Below are 27,943 nucleotides of genomic sequence, written 5' to 3'. Positions count from 1 at the left end.
GCCAATTGGGAGAGGTCCCCAATTCCCCCCAAGCTGGGGGTGGGGAGAGACCTACCGGCAGCTTTCAGGGGGTTTCCCTCCTCCCACCCACAGCAGGTCTGCTGTGGGTGCTGGTTTCCTGGCGTCCGTGCAGGCCCCCCCCACTCCCCAGCCGCTCCCCACCCTCTGATTGCGGAAGTTCCTCTTTGCGCAGCGCAGAAAACCAGAGCAGGGGGAGCCTGGCTGGGGTGGGGGGGAGCGGACGCACCTGTGTGCAGGGGCCCTCTTTGTGGGACCCGCACCAACCACAGAGACCCAAGCAGAGGATGGATGGGGACGGGCGTGCCTTGGAGAGCCTGGGGGTCTTTGTCTCAGGTCCCCTTGTCACATGGGTGAGTGTTGCTGGGAGAGGGGCACTGTGTCTCTCTGGGGAGGGATGGGAGCCGTTTCCTGGGCAGAGCTGTGCCCCTCGGGGGAGAGGGAGCAATGCCCTTGCGGGGAGCTGTGCCGAGGCAGGGATAGAACCGTACAGAATCCTGCCCTCCCACGCCCTGCTGAGCCACCCGCAATTGGGACACTCTACCTGCCCCTCTAGCAATGGGGTGAAGAGGGGGCTGGGGTGAGGAGGGAGGGGATCAGGGGTTGGGGGTTAAATGAGATGAGGTGGAGGAAGCTGGAAAAGTTGGGGTGAATGGGCGCTTGGGGTGAGCTGGGGGGTTAGAAGTGAGTTGAGGGTTTGGGCTGAGGTGGGGGTGGTCTGTGGGGAGAGGGAGGAAGGACCCATCCCCAGGGCTGGTGTGGGGGAGGCACGAGCCCCAGAAGGGCTGGGGCCCTCCCCGACACCCTGGCCCTGACACCCTGGGCTGGGCCCGGCCTCCCACAGACAGCTTGGAAACGGGCGTGGGGGAGGGAAGCACATCCTGTGTGCACTGTGAGGGGCAGGGCAGGAGCCTCCATAGGACCCCTGGCTCGTAGGGGTGGGGACCTTGGGCCCGGGGGGAGAGTGAGCAGGGACCCCCTGGAGTGGGGGCACTGGTGTCAGGCCCTGCCAGGCCCAGGTCAGGGAGGGGCAATAACAGCGCTGCCTGTCTCTGCTCCCCAGGTGCGGACGCTGGAGAACCTGGTGCCCCTGGGGTGGATGCAGGACGAACCCCAAAGCCCCAGTGCCCCAGACAGGCAGGCGAGGGCCCGGGAGTATTTCCTGCACCTGGTAGATGGAGCCTTCCTCACCCAAGTCATGGGGCTGATGTGAGTGATGGGCAGTGAGGAAGGGGGAACGTAGGTGGGGCCCAGCTGGGAGGCAGTGGGGGGTTTGGGCTTTATTGTGGGGCTCAGCTGGGGGGCCATGAGGAGGGTCTGGGCTCTGTTGGTGGGACCAGCTGGGCAGGCAGTGGGGGACCTAGGCTGTGTTGGGAGGGCTTCTGGGCCGTGTTGGGGGGCCCAGCAGGGGAGCAGTGGGGGGACTCTCAACTGTGCTTGAGGGGCCCAAATGGGGGGCCCAGGCTGTGTTGTACGGCCCATTCCTTTTATTCCCCTCAGCAAAGACCCGACCCCTTGGCGTGCCCGGCCACCCCAGAGCCAGCAGGGTGACGAGAGGCTGCGACTCCAGACCCTGCATGCCCTGCTGCAGCAGCTTCGTGCTTTCTACCAGGTGGGGGTGCTGAGATGGGGGGCAGCACGCCCAGGGAGTGAACCTCTGTCCCCTGGGGCGTGGAGTGGCTGGGGGTCTGAGGAGCACGCTTGGGTCTTCCTCACCCCCTTCTGCCTGCCTACACTTGTGCTCTCATATGTGCACGCTTGTGTCTCTGCCGGTAGTGCACTTTCACACGCTCGCATTTGCACACTTGTGTCTGTGCACACTCATGCTCTCGTGTTTGTGGGCCTGCTGCCCCAGCTACGTGCACAGGGAGCTGTTCCTCTCTCACCTCTGTAATGTGCAATCCACAGGGGCAGGCAGGAAGGGGAAGTGGTTAGCATCTGTGCAGCTCCTGACACACAGCTGAGGGAGTCACTCACCCAATAGTGACACTCAGGGAGCTCCTCCAGGGGGTATGGGGCAGACGCAGGGGGAATCCCCCTCCTGAACCCCTCCCAGTAGTCAAAGCTTCTTGACACCCAACCTCTGATCTTTGACCTTTGCAGGATGATCTGCAGCAGCTGATTCTAATGACTCCCCCTAATGTGCAGCTTCTCGCCAGAGACCCCCTGACAGGTAACTGTTTGGAGGGGCAGTACCGGACTCAATGGACCCATAGGTCTGGTCCTTTCTGAGGAGCTGGAGAGGTGGGATACTGGGCGGGATGGGCCCAGGGTCTAATCTCCTGGAGGGGGGGAAGGGGTCTGTCTCTGGCCGTATTCAACCTTCCCTCCCACTGTCTTAGAGCAGGGCATCGAGGAGATGCGGAAGCTGCTGCTGCTGTTGCTGGGGGCTGCCGTGCAGGTACGTGGAGGGTATAGGGGTAGGGGAGGAGGGTCTGTGCAGCCAGCACTACCTGGTGTCTCCCTGTGCCCCCCAGTAGCACCTCTGGCTGGCTGGGACGTAGAGCAGCCTTCAATGGGGACTATGGGTTAATGCAAATTTCCTCCCAGGGTTAGGGGTATCATGGATTTCAAGGCCAGAAGAGCCCACTGTGATCATTCAGTCTGGCCTCCTGTCTAGCACAGGCCAGAGGCTGGCCCTGAAACAATTCCTGGTTGAACTTACCGAGCAGATCTTACAGAACAACATCCAGTCATGGTCAGGGCCTACCCTCAACCAAATGTTGCCCTAGGCAAGGAGCAACTTCGCCCTCCTTTTGTTAAACTTTTGGGTGCCACTAGTCCTCCTTTTCTTTTTGCGAATACAGACTAACACGGCTGCTACTCTGAAACCTGTTATTTTTTACTGCATTTGTAGCCCATTTAATGACTTTGATGCACGATTTGCATGCATGATTTATCCCTGTCATATAAGAGGATCAGTTTGCACACTAGAATCTGTAAAGCTGTATTTATTCATGCCATATATAAGCAAATAAAAAATAATAATTTCTTCTAAATTTACAGTAGCTTTTTAATTTTAAGAATAACTGAAGTGTACTAACATCAAGAAATTGAACTGTGCCCCAACATTGGGAGGACCAGTATTAAATAGGGTTCCAGCAGGTGACAGGCTTAGAATTTTAACCCTCGCCCTTTAGTTCAAAAGGTCACTTCTCTTGCCTTCATTTGTCCAAACCTTTCTTTGATGGACACTCAAGTAGTGTCAACGAGTGAGCAAAAAAACCTCCCTCTTGAATTTTTCTTCTGAGTTTCCCATCACCTCATCTCTGCCCTCATAACCAGACTGTCACTTCTTCTAATGAATACGAGTTTTCTTGAAGACAGGCTCAACTCCTAAGTTTTCTGCCATTTCTTTGGCAGCAGTGATGGCATCTTCAAATCCATTGTCTCTGTCGACCACGACGAAATCAAGGCAGATTCTTGTCAAAGTAGTAGCATTTCAATGTCCATCGACTGAGTTTGCAATGCCTTGCTTACAACGTTTGCTTGGAACAGGATATTGTGCCAAACTACAGTTGAGACCAGCAATTGGAAGTCAGTGATCTGGTTTGCCAGGCTTTGCTCCTCGTGTCAGATTCCAGCCTTGGCTTTACTCAACTGCACCAGTTCCATGAGGGTGTTGTAAACCTCAGTCACTTGGTACCTCACTGGCCTTACACTGTCAATGCGGCTCTCTCAGAGAATGTCACTTAGCAGCTTCATGGTCAGATTTGTAACATTGTCTGTGAGGATCTTCCACCTGATAGTTGGTGCTGAAAAGAGGACATATATCCTTTGCAGTGCTCCAAAGAGAGAGACTGAATCTAAAGAAGATGACACTGCATCTGACACAAGCAGGTTGAGCCACAAGGCACAAAGAAAGCTCTTGGATTCAGTGCAAGGATCCTTACGTGGACACCACAGTTTCTTCCCTTCACCTTCGTGCCGTTGTCACAATATCACAGCTGGGCTCTGACTTCACTTCAATTCCTTCTTATATCTCAGACTGACTGACTGGTAACACCCCGCCCCTTGTATGCCCACGAGGGCAGGGCTGACAGCATTCTTGGAGGGTCAAGGAAAATGAATCCACAGACAGAATATCTGAAACATTTTACTTCAAACATTCTATTTTCCCTTTTGTCGCTAACAACAAAAACAGCCCCCCAAGCCCGGTGCCCCCCAAGCCCAGCACCCTAGGCAGTCACCTGCCCCTAAATCAGGCCCTGGTTGTGGTTTAAACATTGTCAGTGATGGAGAATCCACCATAGCCCTTGGCAAGTTGTCCCCATAGTTAATTCCCCTCACTGGCACAAATTTACACCTTATTTCCAGTCTGAATTTGTCCAGCTTCAATTTCCTGCCACTGGACCATGTTAGACCTTTGGCTGCTAGGTTGAAGAGCCCTTTATTAAATATGTGTTCCCCATGTAGGTACCTCTAGACTGGGATCCAGTCACCCGTCAACCTTCTCTTTGTTAAGCTGAATAGATTGAGCTCCTTGAGTATCTCACTATGGCACGTTTACTAGTCCCTTAATCGTTCTCATGGCTCTTCTGTGAGCCCTCTCCAGTTTTTTAACATCCTTCTGGAATTTTTAGCACCCAATCTTGAGGCAGGAGTCCAGTAGCGGTCGTAACCAGGGCATCCCGGGGTGAGGGGGAACGGTGGGGCTCAGGTCCATAGCAGCCCTCAGAGGTACCCTGAGAAAGAGAGAGAGACTGACAGATGCTGACAGCTGTTTCTTTGTCACCCCACATCCCTCCACTCTCTGTGCCTCCGCCCCTTCCTTGAACTCCTCCCACTCTATGCTGCCTCTCCTCCCCTGCACCTCATCCCTCCACCCCCCCCATGCACCCCATTCCCTGCTCATCCCCCTGTACCTCACCCCCTGTGCTGCCCCATACCCGCTCCCTCCACAGTGTGAGCGGAAGGCAGAGATCATTGAACGGATCCAGGGGCTGGACATTGAGACCCAGACTGCGCTGGCCAGTGCCATCCAGGAGGTAAGAACACCCACTGTGGGCATGACCTTTTCTTCTGATCCTTGTGGCTAGGTCCCCCCACCTGATCCCCAAGGGACAGTCACCAGGTGGCACCCCATCGGGCAGCACCAGGCTGCACTTTCCCAGATGCAGGGGCTTGAGGGATAATGGGGGAGCTATAGACACGGAGGCTGTAGCACTTGGGCAAGGGGCTGGCCTTGGCAAGACTGCTGTGCGAAGAGCTGCTGTGTAAGGGCTGTGAGGTGTTGGCCTTTGAGAGCTGTGGGAAGGGGAGGCCATGTGAGGACATGAGGAATGTGCCGGGGCAGACGTGTGATGGGAGGCCGTGTGAGGAGCTGAAGTGCAAGGGGAGGCCATGTGAGGAGCTGGCATGTGAGGGGAGGATGTGTGAGGAGATGGCGTGCGAGGGGAGGCCATGTTAGGAGCTGACATGCAAGGAGAGTCCATGTGAGGAGCTGGCGTGCAAGGGGAGGCCATGAGGCATATGCCGAGGCGGACATGTGACGGGAGACCTGTGAGGGGAGGCTGTGTGAGGAGCTGATGTGCGAGGGAATGCTGTATGAGGAGCTGACGTGCGAGGGAAGGCCATGAGGCATGTGCCAGGGGCAGGCGTGCAGGGCTTGTGACATGTTGCTCTTGTGTTGCAGGTGACACAGGACCCAGGGGTGGTGCTGAGCCTGCAGTGGGGGGCGCTGGCTGAGCTGCACCCCCTGGAGCTGACACGGGTCCTGCAGGATCTGTCCTCCCGGCTGCAGGGCCTGGTGCAGGAGCGGGATGCAAGTGCGGAGGTGAGGGGGGCCCTCAGGCACATTCCTGCCACTCCCAGCCCTCCCTGTGCTCCTCCCCCCACTGCAGCCATCCACCTCTCTGTGGGTTTTCCCATCCACTGCTCCCTGGGTTCCCCTCACCCCCCCGAGGCTCTGATACCCCTTCCCCCTCATGCAGTCTCCTTGAGCTCTCCCCTTCCCTCTGCCCCCCTCAAATTCCCCTTGTGCTGCCTCCCACTCTCCCCTCCCCCTTCCACTGTTCCCTGGACATTTCCCACCCCCACCCATTCTTCCTACCCCATCTAACCCAGCTGTCTTGCAGAGGCTGTGGGAGCTGCAGCAAGAGCGAGAGTTATCGTCCCCCCATGGCCCGCTGCCCCCCGAGGGGCCCTGGGACAATCGCCAGCACCTCAGGGTGCAACTGGCTGATGCTCGGGGCCAGGCTCGGCGCCTGCGGCAGGAACTGTGAGTTGGGGGAGGGCACTGATGGGGTGGTTCTGGGATGGGAGGGCAGTGGGTGTAGGTCCTAGGGGCATTAGGGGGCACAGAGGACAAGAGGAGGATCCTGAGATGGGGGGGTTCTAGTGAGAAGGGGTCCTCAAGGGGATTGGGAATAGGTGTGAGGGATGTACCTGGGGATCTCTGTGTGTGTGTGTGGGGAGGCCGTGGGGGTATCCCTGACGTGCCCTCCTGGGGGCTCTGATCTCCTTTCCCCTCCACCCAGGGAGGAGAAGGCCGAGGAGCTGCTGGATCAGCACCAGGAGCTGCAGGAGCTGGAGGCTGAGCTGAGGAGGCTGCGACAGGAGGTACCAACACCCCCACCACCCCAGTGCCCTGGGCCCTGACCCTGTTCCCCCTGACTCTGTGCCCTGACCCTGTTCTCCCCACCCTCAATGCCCCAGGCTCTAACCTAGCGCCTCTTCCCCCCAGCACCGGGCGGTGGCGGGGGAGGCGCGCCTGGCGGGCCTGTACCGGGATGAGCTGGATGCCATGCGGGAGAAGGCGGCCCGGGCTGAGCGCCTGCAGGGGGAGCTCTCGGCCCTGAGGGAGCGACTGCCTGCCTTGGAGCGGTGCCGGGGGAAGCTGGAGGTGAGGGGGCATGGGGTGGAGGAGGCACAGGGGATGTGGGGTGTGTCATGGATCCACAGGATCAGGGCTATGCCCCCAGCTTTGGAACAGTCTCTTGGAGGAACCCCACTCCACTCTCCCTTCAGGGCAGGCCGCCTGCTGAGACTGACCCTCTGGGGCTCCAGCCGCTCTGCCCCATGCTGTGAAGAGTCCAGCTGAGGCAGGCTCCTGGTGGAGACTTGCCCACTGTGAAGGGGTTAATGCAGTGACACCAAACCACACAGAGAAAGGAAAGTAATGCCTAGTGCCATGTGGTCAGCCCAGAGCCCAGCCAGGCTGCAGCCACGCTCTCTGACTTCCTCCTTAGTCAGTCCCAGGGGAGAGCATCCAGCCCGTCTCCCCCATCCCCCCAGTCCTCTGGGCACCAGCTGGGGTCTCTAGAAATCCAGAGTCACGAGTTTGTCTTGTCTCTCTGGCCCCTCTGTTGATTGGGTGAGTTTCAACCAGTTCTTTAACAGCTCTTCACAGGGAGGTGAGACACGCCCCTCATCACCATGTCTCTAGTCTGCCCTGAGAGCAAACTTAATCCCTCCCCCGCCAACCCTGGAACAGAGAGGGGAAATTGAGGCACACATAGGATTCATAAAAAATACCACAAAATTCCTAGTTTGTCACAAAGGCAGTGGGGGGCTCTGGGTTAGTGGGGGTGATAGTGAGGGGCTAGTGGGGACCAGTGGGGGAGGGGAATGGGGCAGTACTTCTTGTCAGGAGGAGTCGGGGGATGGAGGGCTGTAAGGGGCTCAGGAGGCCAGTGTGGGTTTCTCAGCAGGAGGAGTGGGGGAGGGAAACAGAGGGGATCTGTGTGACAGTTCTTCGGGTACCCAGGACTGTGAATCACCTTGTTACCCCCTGCCTCTAGCGAGAGGGAATCTTGCCCAGTTGGGTGTCAGCTCCCTACCCCCACCAGCCTGTCAGCCCCCACGCACTCTCCTCTGGGCTGTGCCTGTCTTTGCCTTGCAGGGTAACTATAGGTGCACCCCAGTCCTTCCTCTGTGATACCCCGCCCGATGCTGGCTACTCACAGAAATCCCAGCTCCTCTGCCCCCAAAGGAGCAGTGCACCCCAGCTGACTAGTTTTACTTTAAATCACTGCTCCTGTAAACCTCACACTTATAATAAAACCCAGGTAGGTTTTGATAAGCAAGAGCAGAGATCCCACCAGAAATGAGAGAGAAGGAAACAAATAGTTACAATACAAAACAAAATCATAAAATGCTCACCAACCCTTTCCTAGCTAAACAAGTAGGTCTCCCCCCTGACCCCCATCCCCCCACCCCCCAAAAAGGTTCAGTCTGTTGCAGGGCTGGCTAGCTTCACAGGAACCAGGATCCAAACTTTCATGAGAAACACCCCAATCCATCAGATGTTTCCCCTGTGAATAGAAAAGGAGTACTTGTGGCACCTTAGAGACTAACAAATTTATTTGAGCATAAGCTTTCGTGAGCTACAACTCACTTCATCAGATGCATGTAGTGAAAAATACAGTGGGTAGATTTGATAGACACAGAGAACATGAAACAATGGGTGTTACCATACAGACTGTAACAAGAGTGATCAGGTAAGGTGAGCTATTACCAGCAGGAGAGCGGGGAGGGACGGGATGGGGACCTTTTGTAGTGATAATCAAGGTGGGCCATTTCCAGCAGTTGACAAGAACGTGTGAGGAACAGTAGAGGGGGAAATAAATATGGGGAAATAGTTTTACTTTGTGTAATGACATATCCACTCCCAGTCTTTATTCAAGCCTAAGTTAATTGTATCCAGTTTGCAAATTAATTCCAATTCAGCAGTCTCTCGTTGGAGTCTGGTTTTGAAGTTTTTTTGTTGAAGAATTGCCACTTTTAGGTCTGTAATCGAGTGACCAAAGAGATTGAAGTGTTCTCCAACTGGTTTTTGAATGTTATAATTCTTGACGTCTGATTTGTGTCCATTTATTCTTTTATGTAGAGACTGTCCAGTTTGGCCAATGTACATGGCAGAGGGGCATTGCTGGCACATGATGGCATATATCACGTTGGTAGATGCGCAGATGAACGAGCTTCTGATAGTGTTGCTGATGTGATTAGATCCTATGATGGTGTCTCCTGAACAGATATGTGGACACAGTTGGCAATGGGCTTTGTTGCAAAGATAGGTTCCTGGGTTAGTGGTTTTGTTGTGTGGTGTGTGGTGAGTATTTGCTTCAGGTTGGGGGGCTGTCCATAAGCAAGGACTGGCCTGTCTCCCAAGATCTGTGAGAGTGATGGGTCATCCTTCAGGATAGGTTGTAGATCCTTGATGATGCATTGGAGAGGTTTTAGTTGGGGGCTGAAGGTGATGGCTAGTTCTGTTATTTTCTTTGTTGGGCCTGTCCTGTAGTAGGTAACTTCTGGGTACTCTTCTGGCTCTGGCAATCTGTTTTTTCACTTCAGCAGGTGGGTATTGTAGTTGTAAGAATGCTTGATAGAGATCTTGTAGGTGTTTGTCTCTGTCTGAGGGGTTGGAGCAAATGCGGTTGTATCGTAGAGCTTGGCTGTAGACAATGGATCATGTGCTGTGGTCTGGATGAAAGCTGGAGGCATGTAGGTAAGTATAGCAGTCAGTAGGTTTCCGGAAAAAGGATGGTGTTTATGTGACTATCGCTTATTAGCACCGTAGTGTCCAGGAAGTGGATCTCTTGTGTGGACTGGTCCAGGCTGAGGTTGATGGTGGGATGGAAATTGTTGAAATCATGGTGGAATTCCTCAAGGGCTTCTTTTCCATGGGTCCAGATGATGAAGATGTCATCAATGTAGCACAAGTAGAGTAGGGGCATTAGGGGACGAGAGCTGAGGAAGCATTGTTCTAAGTCAGCCATAAAAATGTTGGCATACTGTGGGGCCATGAGGGTATTCATAGCAGTGCCGCTGATTTGAAGGTATACATTGTCCCCAAATGTGAAATAGTTATGGGTGAGGACAAAGTCACAAAGTTCAGCCACCAGGTTTGCTGTGACATTATCGGGGATACTGTTCCTGATGGCTTGTAGTCCATCTTTGTGTGGAATGTTGGTGTAGAGGGCTTCTACATCCATAGTGGCCAGGATGGTGTTTTCAGGAAGATCACTGATGGATTGTAGTTTCCTCAGGAAGTCAGTGGTGTCTCAAAGATAGCTGGGAGTGCTAGTAGTGTAGGGCCTGAGGAGGGAGTCTACATAGCCAGACAATCCTGCTGTCAGGGTGCCAATGCCTGAGATGATGGGGTGTCCAGGATTTCAAGGTTTATGGATCTTGGGTAGCAAATAGAATACCCCCAGTCGGAGTTCTAGGGGTGTGTCTGTGCGGATTTGTTCTTGTGCTTTTTCAGGGAGTTTCTTGAGCAGATGGTGTAGTTTCTTTTGGTAACCCTCAGTGGGATCAGAGGGTAATGGCTTGTAGAAAGTGGTGTTGGAGAGCTGCCTAGCAGCCTCTTGTTCATATTCCGACCTATTCATGATGACAACAGCACCTCCTTTGTCAGTCTTTTCGATTATGATGTCAGAGTTGTTTCTGAGGCTGTGGATGGTATTGTGTTCTGCACAGCTGAGGTTATGGGGCAAGTGATGCTGCTTTTCCAAAATTTCTGCCCGTGTACGTCGGCGGAAGCAATATATGTAGAAGTCCAGTCTGTTGTTTTGACTTTCAGGAGGAGTCCACTCAGAATCCTTCTTTTTGTAGTGTTGGTAGGAAGGTCTCTGTGGGTTAGTATGTTGTTCAGAGGTGTGTTGGAAATATTCCTTGAGTCAGAGACGTGAAAAATAGGATTCTAGGTCACCATAGAACAGTATCATGTTCGTGGGGGTGGAGGGGCAGAAGGAGAGGCCCTGAGACAGGACAGATTCTTCTGCTGGGCTAAGAGTATAGTTGGATAGATTAACAATATTGCTGGGTGGGTTAAGGGAACCACTGTTGTGGACCCTTGTGGCATGTAGTAGTTTAGATAGTTTAGTGTCCTTTTTCTTTTGTAGAGAATCAAAGTGTGTGTTGTCTAGTTTTTGTAAAGTCCAACCACGAGGAAGTGTGTGTGGAAGGTTGTTTTTTTATGAGAGTATCCAGTTTTGGGAGCTCATTCTTAATTTTTCCCTGTTTGCTGTAGAGGATGTTGATTAGGTGGTTCTGCAGTTTCTTTGAGAGTGTGTGGCACAAGCTGTCAGCATAGTCTGTGTGGTATGCAGATTGTAAAGGGTGGCTCCAGGGCACCTCTCCCTATTCTGTGTGATACTGAAACAGTCTTGTCTCTATTCCTAGATAGGGCCGTCCCTGTCTGTTGTAATGGTCTGTCTTTGCCTCCAAGTGGTTTCCGTTGTTTGCAGTTGGCTCTGATGGTTTTCTATTGCTAGACTTGGAGGAGGAGCTGAGGGACGGAGGGGGACTGTGTGGTGGTCAGTGGGTCTGGGGGGGGGGGGGGCTCTGATGGGGCCCTGTCCCTGACAGGAGGAGGTGTGGGCCAGGGGATCTCGGGAGCTCTGACCGGGCTCTCTCCCTGGCAGGAGGAGCGGGCCTTCTCCCAGGCCCTGCTGGACAGCAAGGCCCAGCTGGAGGGGCAGCTGGAATCTGCTCGCGCCCGAGCCCAGCACCTGTTCCAGTTCGAGAAGGAGAATCTACTGCTGCGGAGTCAATTAGATCAAGTTGAGGAGGTGAGACCCCCAACGGGCCCCCTGCACCCTCTCCACAGTGCCCCCTACGGTCCCCTGTGCACACAGCCTGTCCTGTTACCAGGCTAAATGCTCACTGCCCCTCGCTGGGCTTTCCCCAAGTGACCCCCACAGGTGCCAGCTGGGATCCCGTGATTCACCCCTCTCAGAGCAGCTCCCGGGGACAGCCACGGGTCAGCCAGCAGGTCTCTGTGTCTCAGTCAGGCCGTCAGCCTTGTCCCTGGCAGCCTGGCCGGCCTCTCCCAGCTCACCCAAACCTCTCCCTGCTCTAGAGACTTGTCAGGGGGGAGGTCAGGGCTCCTTTGACACCAGGCTTAGCCTTGGGAAGAGGAACACTCCCCGGGCCAGCCAAGGGAACTGGTCCCCATTGCCATTGTTCCCATCACTCCTTTGAAGCTGGTACCTGAGAGGCTCTTTTCTGTGGCTCAGTTTGCCCTGCGCTGCTCTGTTCTAGCTCTGTGCACTTGGGCAGGCAGCAAGACTCAAGAGAAACCCAGTGACCCAGAACCCTCTGAATAAAGGCTACAGACCTTTTCCCCAGTCTGTCACACACCCCGTGGCACCCTTGCTGGGAGAGGCTGGGCTGGAGTAGCAGGGACCTTCCCCCACAAGCAGTGCTCCTGCCCTGCTCTTTACAGCGCCTGCTGCTGGGAGAAGCCGGGCTGGAGTAGCTCTCCCCACAGCTAGTGCTCCTGACCCTCCCTATGGTGCCCCTTGTAGGACTCTCTCAGAAGTGTAGGGCAGCCCCTATGTTAACAGTCTCTGTGTCATGGATTCACAGGGTCTGGTCTATGTCCCAGCCTTTATCCTGTCTCCTGGGGTTACCCCTCTATTGTGCTGGACCCCAGGGATCTATACTGTTCTGCTGGGGCAGGCCTGTGGCCTCCATGACTCCAAAACTGGGCCTTTGGGCTCCAGCTACCCCTGTGTCCCTCCGTGGCTCCCTGCAGCGAGTCCAGCTGAGCTGTCCTCCCGCAAGAGACTTTTCCCCCATCAGGGCGCAATGCTCCTTAGGCTTGGCCTCCACTGAAAAGCTAACTCGACCCAGCGGCGTGGCTCAGGGCACCCCCTGAGAGACGCAGTGAAGCTGAGCTAACTCCTAGCGTAGACAGCGCTAGGTCACTGGGAGAATTCATTTGCTGACCTAGCTACCACCTCTTGGGGAGGTGAATTAACTAATGGGACGGGAGAGTCCCTCCGCTCGCTCGGCAGGGTCCGCTCTGAAGCGCTGCAGCTGTGCCACTGAAATGTGTCAAGTGTGGACAAGGCCTCAGTCAGCAACGGCAGCAATACCAGGCGACTGGTTCAAAACCTTCGTTCATCACCTGGTCAGAAGTCTTGGGGTTAGCGTGAGAGAGGCCGGCTCCGGGCAGAGTTCCTGCTTTGCTGGGCCCCGGCCCCTGCTTCCCCTGAGCTCCATCCGCCCTCTCCCTGTCCTCTTTGTCTGCCAGGGCCAGGGGCGCCGCCATGTGGCTGTGAACCCCGCTCTTCCTCACCCTGCTTCCCGACACCTCTCGTCTTTGCTCTCCGATACAGCCCTGCCACGCTCCCTCAGCTGCCTCTGCAGCCTGGAGTCTGCTGTCTCTGGGGGTCTGCTGATGCAGCCCAGCCTGGACTCAGACCCTCGTGCCTCCTGTTCCGTGCCAGGAGAAGCATTGTAGCCCCTCTGCAACCAGTGGGCAACAGTACCAAGGCTGAGGGGGAGACGTAATAAGGCTATTACAGAAAACTCCCGCATGGGTCACTCTCTGCCCCCAGGAGCAGGAGCGGGAGCGTCAGCGGCTGGAGGAGCTGCAGCAGGAGAAGGTGTTGCTGGAGGGGGAGCTGAGGCAGAATCTGGGGGTGCCCCAGCACCTGTCCTGGGAAGAGGAGCAGGAGCCCAGTGAGGCTCCCAATGGTGAGTGCCTCCTTCTCCCCTTTCCCCCAGGCCCGCCAGCTGTCCCCTCCCGGCTCATTGATGTGACACTGTCTCCCCCCAGACCCTGCTGAGACTCCCAAGTCCCTGAGCTACGAGGTGACCGAGGTGACCGAGGTGACATCCAGCCGCCTACTAGCGCTGGAGCGGGAGAACCAGGAGCTGCGCCGGAGGCTGCAGGAGGCACTAGAGGCCCCGGGAGAACCCAGGAGTCCGGGCCTTGAGCAGAAGAATAAGGCCCTCAGCAAAGAGGTGAGGGAGATGGGGCTCCTAGAAGAGAATCCAAGGCCCTGTCTGTCCCACCTCTCAGCCAGCCAGTCCCCCGGCCCTGGGGCTGGATTGGAGCTGGCATCCCCCAGAAGGGAAAGACCCTGTGTCCCATTCCTTAACCAGGGGCTATCTGGTGAGGAGTCGAGTATGTGTCGGGGGGGTGTCTCCATGTTGTTTTTTGGGGATAGGAAGGGTTGTGTGTGCGGGGGAAGGCTGTATGTGGGGATTTGAAGGGTGGGATCTCTCTTTGGGGAAGCCTTGTGGAGGGGTCTGTGTGTTGGGGAAGGATAGAGAAGGGGAGTCTGCTGGGCTTTAGTGGAAGGGTGGTCTCTGGGGGGGGCTGTGTGTTGGAGAGGGTGGAGGAAGAGGCATCTGTGGAGGAGGCTGTGGTGCGGGGGACGGGGATAGGTTGTTTCTGTGGGGGAGTGATGGGAGATGGGCTGTTTCTGTGGAGGGGTCAGTGGAAGGGGGAGGGGTGCCTTGGCGGGGGGGGTGTCTGTGTGTTGGGGTACAGGGAGAGAGGGTGTCTCCATGGGAGGTGTCTGTGGGGTGAGGAGAGGGCTGTCTCCATGCCGGCCCAGTCCTCCCTCAACCTCCAGTTGCCTGGCACAGGTGCAGCGGCTGGGGGCAGAGCTGGAAGCCCAGCGGGCCTGGAGCTGCCAGGAGCGGGAGGAGCTGAGTGCCGCCCTGCTGGGGGAGAAGGAGCAGCTGGAGCGGGAGCTGCGCAGCTTGCAGGAGCAGCGGCACTGCCAGGTGGGGCACGGTGCCCGGCGGGGAGGGCAGGGCATGGTGTGCAAGGGATTGTCATTTGGGGCAGTAGAGGGGCGCTGCAGGGAAGGCAACAGGCCCTGGCGTGCCCCTAGCGTGGTTCCCCCACATGGCTGCAGGCAGCATGAAGGGGTCAGTCCCATTGCCTGGAGCCTGAGTGGCTGGAGGAGTGGGTGGGCAGGGTGGGAATCCCATCACCCTGCTGCCAGCCTGTCTCCCATTAGAGGAGACCAATGCCATGGCAGAGCATGGGGACAGGGGATTGGCTGCAGGTTGTCACAGATTGACAGGGCTGTTACACCCCAGCCTTTACACAGTCTCCCAGCAGTGCCAGTGACCCCTTTAGTGCACCAGACCCCAGAGCAGCCATGCAGCCTCAGCAACTCCAGGTCTGGGCCTTTGGGTGCCAGCCCCCCTGCTCCGCCCGTGAGTTCCCCCCACCAGTGCAACTGCGACCAGACTGCCATGGAGACTCTTCCTTCTCCGGGAGTGACACGCCCAGAGAGGATCTGCAACGAGGTCGGGCAGCCTGGCCAGGTCAAGGGAGCATTGATTAGTCACCTGGGATCCAGCATCGCAGGGTCCTCAGGCCGGCCTGGGAGCCCAGGCTTCCGCCAGAGCCCATGTTAGTGGGAGCCAGGACCCCAGCATGTCCTGCTGTCCTGAGACCCAGCTTTGCTCTCTGCCCCTTCAGGGAACTGTGACACTGCAGTCATGGGGGGTGATTGCTGCTCGTGCAGACCTAGTGGAGCTAGCTTCAATCTGGCTGGCTTGGACCCCAGAGCAGTGAAGCTGCAGGAGCATGGGCTAGCGCCCGAGTAATGACCAGGGTTTCAGGCAGGTGTGGGCAGTTGTCTGGTCTGGAAGCAGAGAACACCAGCCATGCCTCGCCCCCTTTCCCCTCAGGAATAGCAACACGAAGCCTGTGGGTGCAGAGTCCTACACAGGGATCATAACCCTATTACCAAAACTGCCCTTCTTTGGGTGGGGCTGGCTCATATGGCTTAGGCCAGGAGGACACATGGGTAGGCAGGAGGCTCAAAGGCAGCCTGGACCCCTGGGATCAGCCTGGGGCAGGGCCCTCCTCTTGAGTTCCCACCACAAGGGGCAGGAGGCACCCTGGGCTGGTGGAGGCAATAGAGGGCATCCCTCAGTACATCCAGTTGCTATGCTATTGCTGGAGGCGGCCTAGGGCACAGGGCAGCTTGGGGGGGCAGTGAATCCTCACAGGCCTGCTGAATTGTCCCTGGTACCAATGCCAGGTTTGTCTCTGTCCAGATCAGATGCAATCCTGCGTCATGTCTGGGGGCAGCATTTATGTGGGGGGTTGATTCCTGCCTTCCTAGGCATTGGGCAAGGGAACCAAGGGGGGCTCAGGCACGTGGCTGTGGATTTGGGAATCTAGGGTGTCCCTGACCAGCTCTGTTCCCCTTCCCCCCAGCAGGAGTCTCTGCAGAGCCAGGGGGACCCAGGCGCCTGGGCCCAGGAGCAGCAGGAGGCACTGGCAGAGAGTGGGCGCCGGCTGTGCCAGGTAGAGGAGCAGGCATCCAGCCTGCAGGAGGCATTGCGCCGGCTGGAGGCCACTCACGCCAAGGCCCTGGAGGGGCTGACGGCCTCCCAGGAGGCCCGGGGGCGCCTGGAGCAGGAGTTGCTGAGACTGCGGCAGGAGCTGGAGCAGCAGCGCCTGGAGGCCCTGCTTCTGGGGCAGCTGGAGGCCGAGGCCCAGGCGCTGGAGAAGGAGCGGGAGGCGTTGCGGGCAGAGTTGAGCCAAGCCGAGCAGGAGCTGGTGGAGACTCGGGGCAATCTGGAGGCGGAGCGGCAGCGGGCTGGGCGCCAGGCTGAACAGGCGCGGGAGGCCGCGGAGGAGTTACGGGCGTCCGAGCGCGAGCTGGGCACCCTGCAGCGCGGGCTGGAGCAACACAAGGCGGCCCTGACCCAGCTGGAGGGCGAGCGAGGGGCGCTGGAGGCGGTGCTGAGCCAGGCCGAGAGAGAGCGCCGGGCACTGGACAAGGAGACCCGGCGTCTGCGGGCCCAGACCCAGGCCCAAGAGGAAGCACTGGCAGAACAGGGCCGCCGGGCCGCCCAGCTGGAGGCCCAGAGCCGGCTGCAGGCGCTGGAGTTGGGCGGGCTGAGAGAGAGAGTGCAGCGGCTGCGGGAGCTGGAGCAGGAGAGCAAGGGGCTGCGCGAGCAGCTGGCAGCTGAGCGCAAGGCCGCAGCCGCTCTGCGGGAGGTGATGGGGGCATCAGGGGCAGGGAGCGCCAGGGCTGTAAGGAGCAGGAGTGGGAGTTGGGGGAGCTCCTGGCTACTCCCCCCTGGCCTCTCCCAGCAGGGGGCACTGTGGGGAGCAGGGCTGTGGGGGGCACCCTGCAGGTGACAGTGGGGGACAGGGAATGGCGATGGAAGCCCACCCCAGTGGTCAGGGTCCTGGTTGGGGTAGTGGAGGCAGGAAGGGGGGGCCACGGGTGCCCCACTCAGTGCTCAGAGTTTTGCTTGTTCCTGCAGGAGCTGCTGGGCGAGAAGGTGAAGGGGCAGGAGCGGGAGGCTGACCTGGTGCGGCTGCGGGAGCAGCTGGAGCGGAGGGAGGAGGAGCAGCGCCTCCTGGAGGAGCAGCAGGGCACCCAGCAGAGGTAGGCATCCGCAGGAGGCCCATACCCACACTTGGGATCTTGGGAGACGAGAGACAAGATGGTTGGGGGGCAGGGATCTTGGGGGGATGGAGGGGGTGGGGGAATAGGTGTCTTGGGAAGATAGACAGGTGAGGTTTGGGGGATAAGGATCTGGGGCGCTGGGCGGAGGGATTATGGGGAGAGGGCTGTATAGGGGGCAGGGGATCTGGACAGGGGGGATGGGGGGCAGCGATCTCAGGGAGGGGGTGGCTGGTCATGGGGGCTAGGAGCAGGGATCTCAGGGAGGGGGCGACTGGTAGTGGGGCGTGGGGGGCAGGGATCTCAGGGATGGGGTGGCTAGTCATGGGGGCTGGGGGGCAGGGATCTCGGGGAGGGGCGGCTGGTCATGGGGAAGCTAGAGGGCAGGGATCTCGGGGAGTGGGAGGCTGGTCGTGGGGCAGGGATCTTGGGGAGGGGGCGGCTGGTCGTGTGGGAGCTGGGGGGCAGGGATCCTGGGGAGGGGACAGCTAGTCGTGGGGGAGCTGGGGGGAAGGGATCTCAGGGAGGGGCTGGCGCAGTTTCCAGGGGCTCCTGGGTGTAATGTGCCCCCCTCTCGTCCTAGCCAATACCAGAGCCTGGAGCAGCGGCTGGAGTCGTCCTTCAGGGAGATGCTGGCTCTGAAGGAGGAGAAGATCGGCGCCCTCCGCAGCCGGGTGGAGGAACTGCTCACCCTCAATCAGCACCTGGGGAAAGAGCTGTGCCAGGTGAGACACCACCCCCAGCGCCCTCTGCTGGGAGAGGCCGGGGCTGCAGTAGTCATGAGCTCCCTCCTGCTCCCTTTCATCCCCTCCTTTGTTCTCTATGTCCAGGTGAAGAGCAGCCCTGGGGCCCACCCACCCGAGGCTCCAGGGGCCGTGGAGCAGGGCCAGGGGGACCCCGAGCCAACGCTGGGGCTTCGGGCTGAGCTGGAGAGTGACACCCTGAGCAAGCATCTCATCGAGGTGGAGCGCAGCGTAAGTCCAGCACAGGGGGTGTTTTGGGGGGCCTTTCCTTTGGGGTGGGGCGGGATGGGGGCTGGAATCTGGTGCTCTCTGGTTCCCTCTGCCTTTGGGGTGAGGCAGGGAAGGGGGCTGAGATGGGAGGCCCCTCAGGGAGTCTGGGCAGGGCCGGGAGATGGAGGGAAGGGACTGTGCCCCTTGATAGACTCCGTGGGGCTACAGATTCCTGTCCCCTCCCCTTAGCAGGGGCAGAGATTGTGGGGCTGGAGGCCCCTGAGGGGAGCTGGGGACCCCCCATCACTTGCTGATGCTTCCCTCACAGAACGCGGCGCTGCTGGCAGAGAAGGAGGCTCTGATGGGGCGGCTGGGGCAGCTGGAGTCGCAGCTGGGTGCCCTGCAGGGGGAGCTGCTGAGCCTGCAGGGGCAGAGCGGAGGCCTGCGGGAGGAGACTGGGCGGCTGCAGGCCCAGTGTGGGGCCCTCCAGGTGAGACAGCCCGTCTGAACCTCCCAACCCCACGTTGTCCCTCTCACACAGCCCAGTGTGGGGCCCTCCATTGAGTCAGAGTTTAAGGCCAGAAGGGACCCCCAGATCATCTAGTCTGACAAGTCATCCCAAATAAACCCAACCAGAGCCCTCAGGAGCCCTGCCTGTTGTGAACCCCAGGCAGAGAACAGGGGAGAATGAGGGACCCCCTGTACCCTGCACTGGCAGGGAATCGCTTCAATGAGCCACGCCCAGCTGATCCCAGGAGGCGACCCACGCCCCATGCTGCATGGGGAGGTGAAAACATCCCAAAACAGTCCCTGCCAATCTGACCTGGGGGAAATTCCTTCACAGCCCCCAGTCTGGTGATCAGCTGGACCCTGAGCATCTGGGCAAGACCCACCAGCCAGGCAGCTAGATAAAAGCTTCTCTGGACCAGCTCAGAGCCTGGCCCACCCTGCCTGGTGTCCCGTCTCAACTTGCGGCAGATCTCAGATATTTCAGAGGATAATGAAAAAAACAAACCAACCCAGAATTACTTTTGGTGAAAAAAACCCTTCCTGACCCTGCAAGTGCCCGGCTGAAGCCCTGAAGCATAATTAGGAACATAAGACATAAACCAGGAGTGACTCGCAGGGCTGCCGAGCCCTGCCCTCCTCCGCCATAAACAACCCCATCGTGTAATCCCACTCACAAATGTCTCAAGCTCTGTCTTAAGACTAGCTGGGTGTTTTGCCCCCCACAATTCCTCTGGGGAGGCTGTTCTAGAACCTCCCTCCTCTGATGGGTAGAAACCTTCTCATTGCCAGCCTCTGGGTATGGCTGTACCACAGGCTATCCTAGCATAGCTCTGCCAGCAGCCTCCGAGGCCAGACTCAGCCTGCATTGACAGCAGGGGCTTTCTGTCAGAATAGGAACATCGCCTCCCCGAACGACGGGAGCTGTGTCAATGGAAGCCCTCTTCTGTCCCCAGCACTGTCTGCACTGGGGGGAGGAAGGGAGGTGTCACATCTGACTGATGTTGATAGAACTTTTCTGTGTAGACCAGGCCTCCTTTGATTCCTGGCCAGTTTGTCCCCATTTGTTCTTGTGCCAATATTCTCCTTTAGATTCAGTAGCTTTTCTCCCTCCCTGGGGTTAAACCCACCTGGTGTATTTATAGAGAGCAACCAGATCCCCTCTCAGCCTTCGCCTGGCCAGGCTAAACAGGCTGAGCTCGCTCAGACTCCTCTCGTAAGATCAGTTCTCCGCTCCCCTGATCAGCCTGAGAGCCCTTCTCTGCACCGGGCCGGTTTGGATCCCTTGTTCCTGAACGCAGGTGACAAGAACTGCACACAGTGTTCCCGCTGAGCTCTTCCCAGTGCCCCACCCAGGGGCATTAATGCTTCCCTAGCGTCCCTGGAAATCCCTCACTGGATCCAGCCTAGGATCGCATTGGCCTTTTTTGTGGCTCATGGCATCCTGCGATCAACCCATACCCTAGGGCTTCTCTTGCCTTCTGTTGCTTTCAGGAGATGAGCCCCCAGTCTAGAGGAAATATTAGACCCTAGTGGCATGACCTTGCATTTTACACAATTTCATCCCATGTCTGTCACTCTGGCCCCCAAGGTTTATCCAGTTCTTTCTGTGTAATATTTCGCACCTCTGTATGGCCGATGGCTCCCAACTCTGTTGTCCCCAGCAGACTTCGTTCACACCCGTCTTTTGGGCTAAGGTCATTAATGAAAATATTAAACGGGATCGGGATCAGGCCCAAGATTGATCCTTGATTCCCTGGCAATTTCCCTCCTGTCTGCAGCTCAGCCTTCTGTACAGCCTCTCATCTTCTCTCCTTTAGCCAGGTTCCTGGGGAGACATCGGCCCTCTGAATTCCCCTGTCCCCCACTCCCCTTACCCCCAGATCCAGTGTGGGCCCTCCAGGTAAGATACTAACCCCCTAAACGCCACTGCCCCACAAGCAGGCCCAGTGTGGAGCCCCCAGGTGAGACACTGCGCCCCCTGGATGCCCCTTGCTCCCCCAAGCCCTCCTGCCCCAACCCCAGATCCAGTGCGGGACCCTGCAGGTGAGATATTGGCTCCCCCTCCCTCTCTCGCTCCCCTGCATGGTCTCTTTTGTCCTCCCCCACCCCGTGTCTCTCATTGCCCCCTCCCCTGGCAGGTGGAGCAGGCGGCGCTGTGCTCCCAGAAGGCAGCCCTGGAGGCCCGGGCGTCGGAGCTGCGGGAGCGACTGGCAGGGCTGGAGGCTGAGGTGCGGGCGGCCCGACAGGAGAGGGATGAGTGGCGCGGGCGCCACGAAGGGCTGGTGCGCAACCATGACAAGCTGGCGCTGCTGCACGAGCGCCAGGGTGCTGAGCTGGAGGGGCTGCTGGGCAAGCAGGCCGGCCTCAAGGGGGCCCTGCGGGCACTGGAGCAGGAGCACCGAGAGCTGCAGGACAGGTAACTGGAAGGGGCTGGGGGGCACCAGGCCAGGGAACCCCCAGGGCAGGAGTTGGGGGCACATGGCTGTGACAGGCCAGGTAACCCCAGGGGCAAGGGGAGCTGCAGGGCCAGGAAAGCCTGGGGAGGCTCGGCTGAGAGTGCACAAGGAGGCAGCAGGCCAGTTAACCCTACGGGAGGCGTCTCAGATCTCTGGGGGGTCTGGTCCCCCAGCCTATCTACCTCTGGGAGGAGCTCTGTTATGTGCCAGATCCTGGGCTTAGCATTTCACCAGGCCGAGTCCACAGCTCGACATGCCCAGGGCTGGGGCTCCTGGCTCCAGCACCCCTGTGGCTCTCCAGCCAGTCCCACTGAGTTCAGAGGAGCTTTACTCTGCCAGGGAGCCAGGCACCCGGGGGGGATATGCAGCGACCCAGCTCAGCCTGTTCCAAGCAAGGTTTATTAATCCCCTGGAATCCAGCATTACAGAACCCCTGGTAGGATGGGGAAGTCCAGCTTAACCCAGAGAGCCTCGGAACAGCCTGGCTGGGCCCTCTCCTCTCAGCATGGGGAGGACTTGCTCGGGCAGATTAGCTGCTGAGACGTACTGGTGACTGCACTGATCGCAGATCTCTGCGACTGTGGGTGAAGTACGGAACTGTCAGGGGAGCTCCGCAGGGGCCAAAGGGGCTGGGAGCCCACCCGGGAGGTTTGGACTCGGGCTGCTCTACACTTAAAAATGAGATCGACCCAACTGCTAGGAAAAGTTCAGGTCTGTGAAAAATGTCATGCCCTGAGCACTGGAGTTAGGTCGACCCCACGCCCGGCGTAGACACGGCAAGTCAATGGAAGAAAGTTTCCGTCGGCCTAGCTACCGCCTCTTGGCGAGCTGGATTAACGACAGCACCAAAAAACCCTTCTGTGGATGTAGGAAGTACCACAGCCCAGCACTGCAACAGCACAGCTGTAGTGTAGACGTGGCCTGAGCGAGGTCGGCCTGGTTAACCCCCTCTGCAGATGCAGCGGGGCTGAGAGAAGTCTGTCGCTACTGCCTCTTGAGGGGTGGACGTACTGCAGCGATGGAAACCCCCTTCCCGACTCCCCGGTGTGCTCCCAGCTGGAGTGTGCAGCCTGCCCTGGCTCGCAGCGGTCCCCATTGCTTCTCTGGGGCCCTCCGAGTATCTGGGTCGATTACATCCGCTTTTGGATCACATACCTGGCTTAGCCCAGACAGGCCTCGGTGGCTCACAACTGTCCCTTCTCCCTCTGCCTTAAAGAACTGGCCACTCACTAGGCGGGAAGGTTTGAATACCAAGTCAGTAGGGAAACCGAGTCACTCATGTGTCATACAACTCTAACAGTAATTCCTACATTTGTCACGGCAGGTAACCCTGGAAGAGGGATTGGGGGGCACAATGGGGGTGGCAAGCCAGTTAACCCCAATGGGGATGGGGCCCGGGGAGCTGCAGGGCAGGTGACTGCAGGGTGTCATGGGGGGCATCCTGTGGGGGTAAGCGAATGTGGGGGCAGCAGGGCAGGGCTGCAAGGCAGGTAACCATGGTGGAGTAGCAGGGGTTAGTGAGGCAACCTCCTGGGGAGGTCTCTCACCCCTTTCTCTCCCCCTCCAGGCAGAGCCATCTGGTGGCACAGCAGGCCGGGCTGGAGCAGCGGGAGGCAGCCCTGCGGGGGGAGCGGGAGCGGCTGGAGGGGGCTGAGCGGGAACACCGGCAGCTGGGGGAACAGCACGCCCGGCTGCAGGACGAGCATGCACGGTAACCACGGGGGGGACCGGGATATGGGAGACAGGGGAGGCCTGCACGTTGGGGTGGGTGGTGAGATGGGATGGGGGGGTCCCTAGCATATGGGGGCAGTGGGAGGGACTGGGACGTGGGGGTAGTGGGAAGTCTGTGGGTTGTGGGGGGAGTGGGAGATGGGGTCCAGCATTGGGGGCAGTGCGTGGGCTTCCCCTCGGAGTGCCCCACTGACCCCTCGCCCTGCGCAGGGTGCAGGCGGTGCTGGCAGCGGCCGAGCGAGCGCAGGAAGAGCAGCAAGGGGAGCTGCGGGGCCTGCGGGGCCGGCTGACGGGACTGCAGCTGGAGCAAGCGCGGCTGGAGGCTGAGGGCACCGCCCTGCGGGAGCAGAACCACCAGCTGGAGGTGGCGCTGGGCCGGCTCGGAGACCAGTGTGAGGTGCGCAACCCCCAAGCCTGCCTGCGGTACCCCCGCTCCCCAGCCTGAACCCCCCACTGTAGGTCCCCCCAGAAACCAGAGCGAGGTGTGCAGCCCCCAACCCTGCCCGCGGTATCCCTGCCCCCCTCATGGCATCCCTACTGGGGAGCAGAGCGAGGTGTGGAACCCACTACCCCCAGTTCCACCCCTGGTACCTCCCAGCCCCATTCCGCCAGCCTGAACCCCACCATTGTATCCTACCCAGAGACTAGTGCAAGATGTGCAGCCCCTGACCTCCCCCAGTCTGACCCCACCAAGAACACACACACTGCCCGATACCTTTCTCTTCCCAGCCCAGCTTTCCCCCACTACGCCCCCTGTTGGAGACCAATGCAGACCCCCTGATACCTCCAGACCTCTACCCCGGTAGCCACCTGCCACAGATCCACAGCCCCGGCGCTCTGAAGCAGTCTCTGGGAGGACCCCTTCAGTGTGTCAGCTCCTGAGGGTCACACTCTCGCTAGGGCAGGGCTCTTGGCTTCACCACCTCCTGGGGCCAAACCTTGGAGCCTTCAGCACCCCGGGTCATGCTGCAAGCTCCCTTCAGCAAGTCCACCTGAACTGGGCACCTGAGGGAGACTTGCACACCCGAAGGGAGCAGCGAACCCCCGACCTCCTTAACCTGGAGTCCCTCAGCCAGCGCCGTCACAGCAGGAGGGTTTATTAGGTGCGTGGAACACAGCCTAGAAAGTCCTTCGTTAACACAGAGAACGGAAAGTTACAGCCAAGACCTTCTGGGACTGTCCAGAGCCCTCTGCCCCCCCTCTTTAGTCCCAGTCACCCACACTTAACAACCCCACCTGGCCCCTCCCCAGTCCTTTGTCCTTGTTCCTGGCAATCACTGTCACCTGGCCCTCCTTAGTCCTTCTTCCTTCAGCTGGTCACACCTGCTGGCTTCCTAAGGAGGGGGGGGGCATCCATGGTCGTTAGTCGCCAGGTGCCAAATGTCCAGCCAATTGGACTGGCCTTTGTCTGCTGGGACTCTCCATGGGCATTGGGCCCAGACCCCAGGCATCAGACACGCCTATATCTCTGGGTCTCTGCAAGGAGTAAACCATCTTTTCCTTCCATCTAGTTAACCAGGCACCACATAGGGGAAACTGAGGCATGCACACTATTCATCCTAACGATTGTGAAAAATTCGCACTCCATCACACCACCCACAGCCCAGCTCCCCCTGCTCCAAGCAAACAATGGGAGCTGGTCCTCCATTGAACCCCTGATCAGAGAGTGCTTTCCCCATTCTGCACCTCCAGCCCCACTCCCTCTGTGAGGGGGAGCCCAGAGGGGCATGGCCTGTCCTATTCGTAACTCTGCTGCCCCCCAGCTCCTGGCCCAGCTGAAGGGGAACCAGGAGGAGGAGAACCGACACCTGCTGCAGGAGATCCAGAAACTGAGCCAGGAGAACCGCACCCTGCTGGAGCGCAGCATGGAGAGCCGGGAGCAGTATCACTCGGAGCAGCGCCAGCACCTGTGAGTGCCCCCCTTGGGCCAGCGCGGGAGGTGTGCAGGGAGGGGGCAAATTGGTGAGGCTGGCTGGGGGTGTCGGGGGCGCAGGGCAGTCCGGCTGTGGAGTACAGTGGGCAGGGAGGTCACCCCCAGATTCAGATGCTGTCCTGTGCTCACCCCCCAGGGATAAGCTGAACGAGCTGCGCCGGGAGAAACAGAAGCTGGTGGAGAAGATAATGGACCAGTACCGAGTACTGGAGCCAGCGCTGCCCAAGAGCAAGTGAGTGTGTCCACCCCCCAGGCCTGGCCCCAGCCACGGACCCCGCAGGGGCCAGCCCTAGCCAAGGGAATCTCCTAGGGCTAGCCACGGACCCTCCAGCTGCCATGGACTTCCACACCTGCCCCCTCGCCTGGGAACCTTCTCTGCCACCCTGGGCCCCTCATCCCCTGAAACAGACTGAGCCACCAACCCTCCAAAGCTGGCCCCAGCCAGGGGACCCCCACTTTTTCCTCAAACTAGGGATATACCTCCCAGAGCCTAGGACTCCCCACCCAGGGCCAGCCTGAGCCAGGGACCCTCCCTGACAGTTGACCTGAGTGCCCCTGCATGGGTCAGTGTTGGGGGGGTGGAATCTCCCAGGATGCGTGTGGGGGACTGGCCTAGGCCCCCCAGCTCCTGCCCGGAAGCATGAGACCCTCCCGCTCCCTCCACCCTGCAGGAAGAGCAGCAACTGGATTGCGGACAAGATGAAGAAGCTGATGAAGCCGCGGCGCGAGCCCTCGCGGGAACAGCAGCGCCCCCTGGCTGAGGGGGCCAATAGCATTGAGAACCTGCCGGGACTTGGACAGGATGGACGCGCACCTGATGGGGGTGAGTGTCCAGGACCCTCCACCTCGTGGGGTGTGGGGAGGAGAGATCAGGACAGGGGATGGGACCCAGGCATCCACGACGGCCATGCAGTGCTTGCAGCCCTAGGGATGAGAAGAGATTGGGACAGGGGATGGGACCCAGGCATCCGGGATGGCCCCTCAGTGCTCCCAGCCCCTAGGGATGGGGGAAAACCAGGCCAGGGATGGGACCCAGGCATCCGGGATGGCAGTGCAAGGTGCTCCCACGCAGGACTCACCATCCCCTGCCCCACTAAGCCCAGCTTTGCCCACAGACTCCAGCGCCCCTGCTTCGCCTGTGCCCCTGCGCAAGGCCAGCAGCATGCTGAGCCTGCCCGACACCCAGAGGCTGAACCTGCGGCTAAATCGGCGCAAGCTGAGCTCCCGCGTCCTGGTCAGCGAGTCCTTCGGGCCTGGGGACGCCACCCCCCGGCAGCGCTTCCGCCAGCGCCAGCGCCCCCTTGCCTTCCTGGGGGGCTCCCGCGAGGAGGCCGCTGTCTCCTGGGAGGCCCAGGAGGGGCAGAGACTCCCCAGTGCTGGCAGTGAGGAGAGAGGTGAGGTGTCATCCCCAGATGTGGGGATACAGAGAGAGATTGTGGGGGCAGGGACTGGGGAAGACTTTACTCCAGATATCGGGTGTTGTCCCTAAGTTATGGGGGCATCCCCCCAGATGGGGGCAGGGACTGGGGGGCATCATCTTTGGATAAGAGGGGACATTGGGGGTGTCACCCCCAGATGGGGGCAGGGACTGGTTGGGGGTGTCACTCCCAGAGAGAGAGATTCTCCCCCAACAACCAGAAGAGAGGCGGGAGGAAGAGGGCGGGTCAGGGAGGGGATCTCCTCTGGAGTGGGGGGGGTCCAGTTGGAGCACGGCAGGGGATCCAGAGAGCTGAGATCGACTGGGGGCTTGGGGCAGGTGTAACTGGGGGTCCTGTCTCTGCCCAGGGCTACTGCAAGGGAAGGAGAAGGCACCGCTCTCGCCCCAGCTCAGTCAGTGAGCCCAGCACAGCCCCGCCTGGATGGCAGCGACGCAGGGAACCGAACCAGGAAGGGGTCTTGCTACAGCCCCAGCTCCCAGGATCCTCCTGCAACATGCCAGGGGCACAGAGAATTGGCTCTGCCTCCCCACCCCCCATCTCAGCCCCTTATCCCTTCCGCCCCACAGGGACTCCTGCCCTGACACTGGCTCAGGATTTGTATTGTTTTTCTATAATTTATTAGAAATAAAATGTATTATTTATCGTCCCATCTGCTGCTGTCATTCCACCCCGCCCCACATCATGCCAGCTCCCACCCCTTCACTCGCCCCCATGCCCCCTCCATTTCCTCCCCTTGCCCCTCCCCACCGCCTTGCCCATTCTCCCCGCCTCCCCCCAGGCACTGATGGGAGAGAAGGGGTTTCCTCCCAGCCCTCCCCCACATCGCTCTTGCGCCACCAGTTCCTTCCGCTCTCATGGTTACACCACTTTCACAACCACAGTCCAGGAGCCCTTTCTGCCCCCTTCAGCTCTGCCCCGCCCCCGCTCTGCACCACCTCCCCACTGCACCCTCCCTCCTCTCCACTGCACCCCTGCTCTGCACCACCTCCCCTCTGCACCACCTCCCCACTGCACCTCCTGCTCTGCACCACCTCCCCACTGCATCCTCCCTCCTCTCCACTGCACCACCTCCCCTCTGCACCACCTCCCCACTGCACCTCCTGCTCTGCACCACCTCCCCACTGCATCCTCCCACACTCCCACTGCACCCCCGCTCTGCACCACCTCCCCACTGCATCCTCCCACACCGCCACTGCACCCCCGCTCTGCACCACCTCCCCACTGCATCCTCCCACACCCCCACTGCACCCCCGCTCTGCACCACCTCCCCTCTGCACCACCTCCCCACTGCATCCTCCCATCTCCCCACTGCACCCCCTGCTCTGCACCACCTCCCCACTGCACCCCCTGCCTTGCACCATGTCCCCCACCTCCCCTCTGCACTTCAAGCTCTGCACCACCTCCCCCACCTCCCAACTGCACCCCCCTTCTGCATTACATCCCCCCCACCAGCTCTGCACCTCCCACTCTGCACTACCTCCCCTTCCTCCCCACTCCATCTCCCGCTCTGCACCACCTCCCTCACCAGCTCTGTACCCGCTGCTCCACACTGCACCCCCTACTCTGCACCATCTCCTGACTGCATCCCCTGCTCTGCACCACCTCCCGCACCTCCCCACTGCACCCCAACCTGCTCTGCATCACCTCCCCACTACACCCCCTACTCTGTACCTCTTCCCCACTACACCCCCCCACTCTGCACCACCTCCCCTGCCTCCCCACTGCATCCCTCCACCAGCTCCACCCTCCCCCGCCCCGCTCTGTTCCACAC

General features: G+C 59.2%; 1 protein-coding gene across 4 annotated transcripts; it reads left to right on the top strand.

The window, feature by feature from the left end:
- The first annotated feature begins 155 nt into the window (after window positions 1–155).
- Window positions 156–26,821, top strand: CCDC88B (coiled-coil and HOOK domain protein 88B). Of its 4 annotated transcripts, XM_077822789.1 has the most exons (27): window positions 156–371; window positions 1,082–1,227; window positions 1,519–1,630; window positions 2,122–2,191; window positions 2,361–2,419; window positions 4,923–5,006; window positions 5,654–5,794; window positions 6,096–6,238; window positions 6,498–6,579; window positions 6,704–6,862; window positions 11,388–11,534; window positions 13,311–13,449; window positions 13,532–13,719; window positions 14,350–14,490; window positions 15,947–16,735; window positions 17,008–17,132; window positions 17,734–17,875; window positions 17,981–18,124; window positions 18,432–18,593; window positions 20,752–21,029; window positions 22,637–22,780; window positions 23,011–23,197; window positions 24,564–24,709; window positions 24,870–24,965; window positions 25,405–25,556; window positions 25,849–26,127; window positions 26,519–26,821. In XM_077822789.1, exons 1-27 carry the CDS (start codon window positions 306–308, stop codon window positions 26,569–26,571), a joined length of 4,374 nt encoding a protein of 1,457 aa, XP_077678915.1. In that variant the 5' UTR covers window positions 156–305; the 3' UTR covers window positions 26,572–26,821. The 4 variants fall into 4 exon arrangements, with proteins under 4 accessions (XP_077678915.1, XP_077678913.1, XP_077678912.1 ...); XM_077822787.1 differs by lacking the exons at window positions 156–371; window positions 1,082–1,227; window positions 1,519–1,630; window positions 2,122–2,191; window positions 2,361–2,419 and having other exon boundaries at window positions 4,728–5,006; window positions 13,317–13,449; XM_077822786.1 differs by lacking the exons at window positions 156–371; window positions 1,082–1,227; window positions 1,519–1,630; window positions 2,122–2,191; window positions 2,361–2,419 and having other exon boundaries at window positions 4,728–5,006; window positions 15,950–16,735.
- The last annotated feature ends 1,122 nt before the right edge of the window (window positions 26,822–27,943 follow it).

Source organism: Eretmochelys imbricata, chromosome 7 (assembly GCF_965152235.1).
Source record: "Eretmochelys imbricata isolate rEreImb1 chromosome 7, rEreImb1.hap1, whole genome shotgun sequence".
Lineage (NCBI taxonomy): Eukaryota > Metazoa > Chordata > Testudines > Cheloniidae > Eretmochelys > Eretmochelys imbricata.
Note: the sequence above shows the minus strand (reverse complement) of the source record. Positions and strands in the feature narration are given on the sequence as shown.

What these genes read in the sequence shown, in the direction of transcription:
- CCDC88B (XM_077822789.1), top strand. Translation starts at nt 306, where the DNA reads ATGGATGGGGACGGGCGTGCCTTGGAGAGCCTGGGGGTCTTTGTCTCA. An exon ending in TGCTGGGGGCTGCCGTGCAG is followed by an intron (nt 2,420 to 4,922) that starts GTACGTGGAGGG and finishes CTCCCTCCACAG; the next exon opens with TGTGAGCGGAAGGCAGAGAT. An exon ending in TGAGGAGGCTGCGACAGGAG is followed by an intron (nt 6,580 to 6,703) that starts GTACCAACACCC and finishes TCTTCCCCCCAG; the next exon opens with CACCGGGCGGTGGCGGGGGA.